The sequence below is a fragment of the Salmo trutta genome, chromosome 14 (genome assembly GCF_901001165.1).
Source record: "Salmo trutta chromosome 14, fSalTru1.1, whole genome shotgun sequence".
Lineage (NCBI taxonomy): Eukaryota > Metazoa > Chordata > Actinopteri > Salmoniformes > Salmonidae > Salmo > Salmo trutta.
The window spans coordinates 50,842,316-50,852,875 of record NC_042970.1 but is presented as its reverse complement, the minus strand read 5'-3'; the positions used below and the strand labels follow the sequence as shown (position 1 = coordinate 50,852,875).

At 41.8% G+C, this 10,560-nt stretch overlaps 1 protein-coding gene across 1 annotated transcript; it reads right to left on the bottom strand.

The window, feature by feature from the left end:
* Nucleotides 1-6,673: 6,673 nt before the first annotated feature.
* On the bottom strand, nt 6,674-9,997 carry LOC115208340 (transcriptional repressor scratch 2-like). The gene is made up of 2 exons (XM_029776303.1): nt 9,579-9,997; nt 6,674-7,683 (listed from the first exon to the last, which is right to left on the bottom strand). The coding sequence occupies exons 1-2, from the start codon at nt 9,718-9,720 to the stop codon at nt 6,851-6,853; spliced, it is 975 nt and encodes a 324-aa protein (XP_029632163.1). The 5' UTR covers nt 9,721-9,997; the 3' UTR covers nt 6,674-6,850.
* Nucleotides 9,998-10,560: the final 563 nt, after the last annotated feature.

The following is a 10,560-nucleotide window of genomic DNA, read 5'->3' as shown; positions in this document are numbered from 1 at the left end:
GCCGAGAAGGGAGGTCTCAGGACCCCGTCTGGGACAGAGTGGGGGAAAGGGGCCTGGTTCTCACGACACCTGACCCAGTCCACATCCTGTCCTCAGCCCCACAGCGTGGTGTGGTCAGGGGGCTGAGCTGGGCCGGTGGAGAGCCTCTGACCCAAAGGAGATCTGGGTGGCTCTCTGGCTGGACCTAAGGGCTGGACCTAAAGACAGCATACATAAGCATAGAGGGGGAAACACATTGATCTCACACCCTATTCAAGAGCAGCATTGGGGGTTTTCCCTTTCATGTCTGTGTCCTGATTTCTCAGGATGGACACATCCACTTCGAGCACTGCTCCTTATAATGTACTGTATCCTTTTTGTATTATACTAAGTACTGAATGGTTGTACAAACCTTGTGTTTAGTTGATGGATCCTGTTTCATAAAAGTTGTAGCCCCCTCTACTGGTCAGGAGAAGAGTACTGTTAGAGTAAATCATTTTGATGGTTGTCTGCTATTAGTGTCCCCCCAGGATGAAATTGGAAATACAGTGTCAAAAAAAAGTATGCGAACACTTTTGAATTACCTGGATTTCTGCATAAATTGGTCATATAATTTGATCTGATCTTCATCTAAGTCACAACAATAGACAAACACAGTGTACTTACACTAATAACACACAAATTATTGTATTTTGCTTGTCTATATTGAATAGATAATTTAAACATTCACAGTGTAGGTTGGAAAAAGTATGTGAACCTCTAGGCTAATGACTGGAGTCCAATCAATGAGACGAGATTGGAGATGTTGGTTAGAGCTGCCCTGCCCTATAAAAAACACTCACAAAATTGTAGTTTGCTATTCACAAGAAGCATTTCTGATGTGAACCATGCCTCGAACAAAAGAGATTTCAGAAGACCAAAGATTAAGAATTGTTCACTTGCATAAAGCTGGAAAAGGTTACAAAAGTATCTCTAAATTTGTAAGTCGCTCGGGATAAGAGTGTCTGCTAAATGACGTAAATGTAAATGTCTAAAAGCCTTGATGTTCATCAGTCCATGGTAAGACAATTTGTCTGTTAATGGAGAAAGTTCAGCACTGTTGCTATACTCCTTACGAGTGGCCATCCTACAAAGATGACTGCAAGAGCACAGCATAGAATGTTCAATGAGGTTAAGAAAAATGTCAGCTAAAGACTTAGAGAAATCTCTGGAACATGCTAACATCTCTTTTGACGAGTCTACGATACGAAGATTAAAACACTAAACAAGAATGGTGTTCATGGGAGGACACCACGGAAGAAGCCACTGTTGTCCAAAAAAAACATTGCTGCATATCTGAAGTTTGCAAAAGAGCACCTGGATGTTCCAAAATATTCTGTGGACAGATGAAACTAAAGTTGAGTTGTTTGGAAGGAACACACAACACTATGTGTGGAGAAAAAAAGGCACAGCACACCAACTGTAAAGTACAGTGGAGGGAGCATCATGGTTTAGGGCTGCTTTTTAAAAATTGTATCCTTTATTTAACTAGACAAGTCAGTTAAGAACAAATTTGTATTTACAATGACGGCCTACCCCGGGCCAATTGTGCACCGCCTATGTATGGGACTCCCAATCATAGTCGGATGTGATGCAGCCTGTATTTTAACTAGGGACTGCAGTGACCCCTCTTGCACTGAGATGCAGTGCCTTAGACTGCTGCGCCACTCAAGAGCTAAAATAATTTGCTTTGCTGCCTCAGGGCCTGGACAGCTTGTTATCATCCACGGAAAAATGAATTCCCAAGTTTAGCAAGACATTTTGAAGGAGAATGTATGGCTATCTGTCCGCCAATTGAAGCTGAACAGAAGTTGAATGATGCAGCAGGACAACAACCCAATACACAGAAGTAAATCAACAACAGAATGGCTTCAAGAGAAGAAAATACGCCTGCTGGAGGGGCCCAGTCAGAGTCCTGACTTCAACCCGATTGAGATGCTGTGGCATGACCTCGAGAGCGGTTCACACCAGTCATCCCAAGAATATTGCTGAACTGAAACAGTTTTGTATAAAGGAATGGTCCAAAATTCCTCCTGACCGTTGTGCAGGTCTGATCCGCAACTACAGAACACATTTGGTTGAGGTTATGAAAACATATGACATGAAAACATATAATTGTTTGTGTGTTATTAGTTTAAGCAGAAAGTGTTTGTCTATTGTTGTGACTTAGATGAAGATCAGATCAAATTTGATGACCAATTTATGCTGAAATCCAGGTAATTCAAAAGGTTTCACATACTTTTTCTTGCCACTGTATGGATCTGTCTTTGGCCGTTCGTATATCTAAGACACCAATGGCCCAATTTTGAAAAAACTTGAATGAATGATGCGTCTTACCATAGAGATACACATTTATAAAATTATACTGATTGGCCCAAGAGGGGCCCTATAGTAATCAACTAAAATTTGAAACTTTGAACAAACATGTCTCCTGTCCCCTTTGAGCTTGAATTGTTGTTACTAATTGGCCTGGGAGACAACATGTTTACTGTTGCCTTATTTGTTAGGTAAAGCAACTATGATTCCAGTAAGATATATTCTGAATTCTGAATTAATTCATACTTTTTGTTTCCTTGATTTACATTTTAGTCATTTAGCAGACGCTCTTATCCAGAGCAATTTACAGTAGTGAATGCATACATTTCATACATTTTTTCTCCATACTGGTCCCCCGTGGGAATCGAACCCACAACCCTGGCATTGCAAACACCATGCTCTACCAACTGAGCCTCACGGGTTTATGTGTTGAATAATGTTACCTCGAGTGCAGTGGAGGCTCCTCAGATGAGGAAGGTGTGAACCATCCTCCTCAGTGAATTTCATAAAAATAATGAAACAATAAAGAAATTTTCCTTTTTAGATAAAACTATACTAAATATATTCATGTCACCAAATAATGGATTAAAACACACTGTTTTGCAATGCAGGTCTACAGTAGCCTCAACAGCACTCTGTAGGGTAGCGTCCTCCTCTGTGTACATTGATTTCAATACAAAACCTAGGAGGCTCATGGTTCTCACCCCCTTCCATAGACTTACACAGTAATTATGACAACTTCTGGAGGATGTCCTCCAACCTATCAGAGCTCTTGCAGCATGAACTGACATGTTGTCCACCCAATCAAAGGATCAGAGAATGAATCTAGTACTGAAAGCATAAGCTACAGCTACCTACAGTAGCACTGCAGTTAAAAAAATGTGATGAGTAGTTGACTCAAAGAGCGAGAAAGATAATAGTTCAACAGTTTTGAACAAAATCATTCCTTTAAAAATGGAGAAGTAAGAGAAAAGTTGAGAGAGAGTTAGCTATATTTAAAACATTTTAACTTTCACTTAGCTAGCAAATGCAGCTAGCTAGTTTAGCCTACTGAAACACCCGTCTCAAACAGAGAGGGATGCTATATTAGCTAGCTGGATATGCAACACTGGAACTCTTCCAAGTCAAGGTAAACATTTGGCTTTATTAATTTATTGCCACGGATGTCCCCCCAGGTTTAGCTGCTAAATTGCTTGCTGACTGTACACTGTACTGCATGATTATAGTGGCTTTACTAACCTCTAGTAGCTATGTTGACTATGGCATTAGCTAATATGGTGACAACGATGTAGGCTATGTGTAGCAGTTAGCGGTTATGATATGAAGGTTTGGCTTGGAAAGGTTTTTTCTTCTGATCACAGAGAGCTGATGTGCTGTTCACAGAAGTCCACAAGTGAAGGGAAAAGGTGAAAGGAAGAGAGTTTGGACACACATACTCATTCAAGAGTTTTTCTTTATTTTTACTATTTTCTACATTGTACAATAGTAGTGAAGACATTAAAACTATGAAATAACACATATGGAATCATGTAGTAACCAAAAAAGTGTTAAACAAATCATAATAGATTTTAGATTATTGATGACAACTTTGCATACTCTTGGCATTCTCTCAACAAGCTTCACCTGGAATGCTTTTCCAACGGTCTTAAAGGAGTTCCCACATATTCCCACCACGTTGGCTACTTTTCCTTCACTCTGTAGTCCAACTCATCCCAAACCATCTCAATTGGGTTGAGGCCAGGTCATCTGATGCAGCAACTAATCACTCTCCTTCTTGGTCGAATAGCTCTTACACAGCCTGGAGGTGTGGGGTCATTGTCCTGTTGAAAAACAAATGATAGTCCCACTAAGCGCAAACCAGATGGGATGGCATATTGCTGCAGAATGCTGTGGTAGCCATGCTGGTTAAGTGTGCCTTGAATTTTTAGTAAATCACAACACTATCACCAGCAAAGCACCCCCACACCATCACACCTCCTCCTCCATGCTTCACGGTGGGAACCACACATGCAAAGATCATCCGTTTACCTACTCTGCGTCTCACAAAGACATGGCAGTTGGAACCAAAAATCTCTAATTTGGACTCATCAGACCAAAGGACAGATTTCCACCGGTCTAATGTCCATTGCTTGTGTTTCTTGGCCCAAGCAAGTCTCTTCTTATTATTGGTGTCCTTTAGTAATTGTTGCTTTGCAGCAATTCGACCTTGAAGGCCTGATTAACGCAGTTTCCTCTGAACAGTTGATGTTGAGATGTGTTGGTTACTTGAATTCTGTGGGCTGCAATTTCTGAGGCTGGTCACTCTAATTAACTTATACTCGGTAGCAGAGGTAACTCTGTGTCTTCCTTTATTGTGGCGGTCCTCATGAGAGCCAGTTTCATCATAGCGCTTGATGTTTTTTGCGACTGCACTTGAATAAACTTGAAATTTTCCACATTGACTGACCTTCATGTTTTAAAGTAATGATTGCCTGTTGTTTCTCTTTACTTATTTGAGCTGTTGTTGCCATAATATAGACTTGGTCTTTTATCAAATAGGGCTATTGTCTGTATACCACCCCTACCTTGTCACAACACAACTGATTGGCTCAAACGCATTCAGAGGGAAAGGAATTCCACAAATTAACTTTTAACAAGGCATACCTGTTAATTGAAATGCATTCCAGGTGACTAGCTCATGAAGCTGGTTAAGAGAATGGCAAGAGTGTGCAAAGCTGTCATCAAGGCAAAGGGTGGCTACTTTGAAGAATCTCAAATATAAAATACATTTTGTTTCTACAATGTAGAACATAGTAAAAATTAAGAAAAACTCTGGAATGAGTAGCTGTGTATAAACTTTTGAATGATCATACTGTTTGTATGAGACTGGTATGAAAGTGAACTGTGTTTGCATGTGATCAGGGGCGTATTCATTCCCCCGATTCTGTTCAAAAACGTTTCTTAAACGGAAGCAAACGTAACGAAATGGGAATAAACATTCCTGAATTTGTCCAACTCTCATTTACAACTGTTGGAGTTATGATTACACCCTAAATCAGCTAGATGCAAGCAAGAGTGTGCAAGGCGGTATTGAATATGTCACTGTCTGTCACCTTGATTACTCAAATTTCTCTTGACCTGCGTTGTAAACTTTCATTCATACACTAGTTTGTACCAACCTCATGATGGGTATAGGGAATATTTGAGTATCGTGTAGTAGCCCAAAACTATCGATGTTACATTGAGCTGGGTGAATGGAAGATGAATGACAGTCATCCAATATGCTGTAATAGAAACAAAGCCATGCTCATAAAAAAATGTATCATCTTCCCTCATCTTAAACGACACCGACCGCCACTGCTCGAGTGATCATGTGTGTTGAGTTGATGATAGTTGACGCCTTGAAAATGGCACAGGGCACAGAGAGCAACTTAGTGAAAATATCATCTTTTAATTATTGATATGAGTTCATAGCTTTTCCCGATTACATACAAAGTTTAGTACAATTCAAATTCAACAGCTTTTCATAGGGCAAATAATTAATGGTACCAATCCTTCATAATAATGGTGTAACAAATTAACTGGCTTCTCATGTCTAAGTATTACAATGTAGCTTACACTTTTAGCCTGCGCATAGATAAAAAACAAAAGGGCATATTGAGCATTTCCTATGTAGAACATGGATATATCAACAATTGTTGTGAATGAGACCAGATATAGGGCTACTTTATCTCAGAAATATATTACAGCATTTTATAAGATGTTCAATTCATAAATCAAATCAAATAAATACATTTATAATGAATTAACAACCTAGTTAACCAATACAGTTATCATTTGATAAATAAATACATAAATACATTAAATTAATAAATACACAAATGTTTATCGTGGAAGACATGTTGCAGGGAAATTAAGAGCTAATTGGCATATTAAATAATACTGGAAAGTAAATTATTGCAAATAAATGAATATGAATCCATAAAACAATTATAGCATAAAAAATATTAACATTTTAATGTTATTCAGTCATCATCGTCAGTTGTCTTCTATGTTCTTGAACAACCCTCATTTACATTATTATTGCTCTCTATCAAAAAGCAGGAAGACGGGTGGTGAGGAGTGCAGTCTTTGACCAGGGTTGTGTTCATTAGGCACCAAATGGAAGAAAACAGACTGAAACAAGGCGGGGGACTATCTGGAAAAGTCCGATAATAAAAAAAGTTTAACCCTCATTTTCATTTTCAGTTGTGATGTGTTTTAAAACATTTCCGTTACATGCCCTAATGTTTCCCAACTCCAGTCCTCGAGTACCCCCAACAGAATCAACTTGTCAAGAAATCATCAAGCCCTTGATGAGTTGAATGAGGTGTATTTGTCTGGGGATACAATAAAAATGTGTACTTTTGGGGGTACTCAAGGACTGGAGTTGGGAAACACCGCCCGAATGAACACAACATTGGTCTTTCTTGTAAAGGAGATATTATCTCAGTGAAACAGACCTAGGTAAATAAGATGATATCGTGTAAATCTCTGATCAGTCCTCGGGACAGCAGTCCTCTTCGTCTCCGGAGCCCTTGAAGCAGGCCGACTCGTAATGCTTGATCAGGTAGGATTTCAGTGCAAAGCTCTTGCCGCAGCGCTTGCAATCATAGTGCTTGAAGGCCGAGTGCGTCTGCATGTGGGCACGCAGGTTGGAACGGTCTGCAAACGCTTTGCCGCAGTGGGCACAGGCGAACGGCTTCTCACCTGTGTGCGAGCGCATGTGACCCTGCAGCAGCCACGGTCTGCTAAACGCCTTGCTGCACACTCCACACTCATGCCGCAGGTCGTGGGTGAGCATGTGCATGGCCAGCGCCGGCATGGACACGTAGGCCTTATGGCACGTGGGGCACTTCCTGGCCTGCTGGCCTTCCAGGCTGCGGTGTGTCTGCTTGTGACGGCTCAGGTTGGATGAGGTGGCGTAGGTCTTGCTGCATTCGCTGCACGTGTGGCGCCCCGGTCCCTTAGACTTTCCGGGCTTCCCTATGGCAGCCTTGGACCCTGTGGATCCTGTGGAGCCCACTTCTGCAATGCTGTTTCTCTCTTCACCTTTGGTTTTTGTTTTCCTGTGGTTGGCCCTTCTCCGAGAGCGGCCGTCAGAGATGAGGAAGGCGTCCACCGTGCAACTGCTGCTGTCCGACTCGGTGGTCATGCCTGAGCAGGGGCTGTCGGGCTGCTCCATGTCATGGTCGGAGTAGTCCTCCCCCCCGCTGCCCCCTGTGCTCCCTGGGGAGTACAGGGGCCCCGCTGAGAGCCCGGTCTGCCTCCTCAAGCCAGGGTCCTTTGTGCTCTGGCATATTGAGGGGATTACGTAATCCTGGATGTAGCCTGTAGCAGGTTTGGAAGAGAAAGATTTTGAATAAATAAGTGCATTTTTTGGCAACAATTGTGGCATTTTAAATGTATAGCCTTTATACAGATTTTTACAAAATGCATTTCACAAGATATGTTTTTTTTGGTCTAAGATTCTATGGTTTTATGATTCCAGCACTCTTTCTGATTCCAGTTGAAGCATATTCTTTTTTAATGTTGAGCCATTGAGTGAAAGACAGCTGATCTGAGTCTTCCATGCATTGCGGATCAATATGAAACTGTATACAGGAAACCATTTGCAAGTGCTTGGTTCAGCAAGCTTTGCGAATTAAATATGAATGACTCTTCAGTGCACAGTCTTGCACCGATCAATACTCATCCGGCTCAAAACAAGTTATGCACCCCAAATGGCACCCTATTCCCTATATAGTGTACTACTTTTGAACAGGGCCCATAGGTCTCTGGTCAAAACTAGTGCACTATGTAGGCAATAGGGTGCCATTTGGGACAGATACAAGGACTATCATTACTAGCTATCAAAAAGACTATCACAGACTAAATGCAAGTTGTATGCACTGACATGGACACAACAGTCATAAAATTAAACACACTTGTTAGTTCTCCACAACTGATACACCTATCGCCATCCCATCCCATGCCACCATATCTAAATCTGTTATCGTAGTGGGGGCCAAAACAAAACTGAATGTCTCAGTAGAGAAATCCCACAAAGCGCTAAATCATTTTAATCAGATCATTCTCCATCTGTGGCGTGTTGAAAGTGCCTGTGAGTATGGTAATGGCTGGATTGAATGACAGGTGCAGTGTGATTTGGGGATGGGAATGGAGAGGGGGAGGCAAAGGGGGGTTATAGGCTGATCTTTACAGCAGTGCACAATATATTATGCTCCCCCTTGCAACACAAAGGGAACCAGACAGCTGGCATCCTAATTCTGGGAACAAATGATCCGGCGAGCCAAAGCTCTGTGGTTATGATGGACATTCCACTAACAACACACCACACATTTCTATGGAAGTGTTTTTCCCTGAAATCATAGCATCAATTGACCAAACCTCATATACATCTAAGGTTGATTGCACTCCCCTCTCATTTTTTGTATCAATGATAAACTAATGATGTTACATAAAGCATGTTGCCCTTTTCCATTTAAGTTTATATTTTCTAATGAATACATTTTTTTTTACCATTTAACATTGAGTTTTGTCAGTTTATCAAAAAAGAAACTGTATTTTGTCAATGGATTTTAGAGAGAGAAAGAGAGGGTTTTGAATTGCTACAATTTGACCTCCCTGTGGGTATCTCGCATCCTGTAAGATCAGATGAGATGAAGGGATGATGAGCTAGAGGACTGGCGGGGGTGGGGGTGGGTGATAACAGGTAAAGACTCAAGGGCAACAGCGCCAGCTAAGGACAAACCAGTCACATGTGGATATCTGCTTTCTGGTGGTGGTGGAGAGTTTTTAGACCTCACAAAGGCTTGGATGGGATTTCGAGCCTAATGCACGCATCCATGTGTACCATTATGCATGTACACAATAGTATTAAAGCCAAAGCCTGTTGTGTGATCTGCTCGGTATTAAACTGATTGGTCCAGAGTGACCTGAATACTATTTAGCGTCACTGGAGGCATGGGGCGGACTGGGGTGGGGGGATTAAATAGCAACATCACAGGCTTAAGGAAAAACATGTATCAAGGGGTCGGTCCATTTATAAAAATTTTTTAACAAGTATGTTTTTCATTCCATTTCTGAATAAATACACTATTGATTTTTTTTGGAAAACCTACAACTCTAAACTATATACAACAAGCACATGAACAATAAAAAATGTGCTTTTTTACTACATGTTTGCAATGTGTAGACAGAAATGTTAAGTAATCTCAACTCACCATTTTCACTCAAACGGACCGCCAAGTTGGTGGCGGACTCGGTGATGGCACGTGTGAGCGTGTACGATCCGTCCAAGTGATGCTGATGATTGGAGGAGTAATCGTGGACCTTCAGTTGCTTCACCAAAAAGGAACGTGGCATTTTCTTGACGGGCTGGTCCTAATGCCACATATGAAGAAAGAAATAACACAGGAAAAAGCCAAAGACCTGCACGCTACTTTAGGACAGCCCTTTAGAAAAGGCCCCAAGTCAAAGAAAGTCAAAATGGAGGTGAATGACGCCAACGGATGCTCTGAGATTTCCCTCACTACTAAAACTCCCAGGCCTGAATAGTCTGAATAGCCTCAGTCTGAATGCCAGAAAGAATGGAAACCGAAAGAACGGAAGAGAAAGTGCTAGGAAAAAGTGAAAGACAAAGGAGAAAGTAAAGACAGAGGAAGAAAGAAAGTGGAGATATAGAGATAGAGACAGTGTGAGAGAGAGGAGAGGAGATGGCTAGACTAGCTGAGCTCAGCACTAGCGCAGGCTTTTATACGGGGCACGAACCCCCAAAGATCAGGTGGTGCCTTTGGAAAAGGGAGCCTACTTAGCATTAATCCATCAAACATCCCCGGGGACACACATCAAATTACCACGAGCCGTCTGTGCATCCCCGCACAAGCACCCACACACACGCACACACACACACGAGCGCACACACACACTGCAGCCAACCCCAGTCAACTCCCCCTCCTCTCACCCCATCTCTTTCACCCCTTCATCGCTCCACACACAGAGAGAGAGAGCAGACAATAGCACCGCTGAAGCATGTGGGTGACACTACACACAACATCTTGTCCCCTATTGTCTTCCAATGAAGTAGCTAACAGTTTACTGCTGACTGCCCCCCAAAAAACTGTTATGTGCCTCTTCCTCCCCACCTTCTGATATTTTAATCTTCAAAGGCTAAATGCTAATTTCATTTCATAATTATAATCTTCT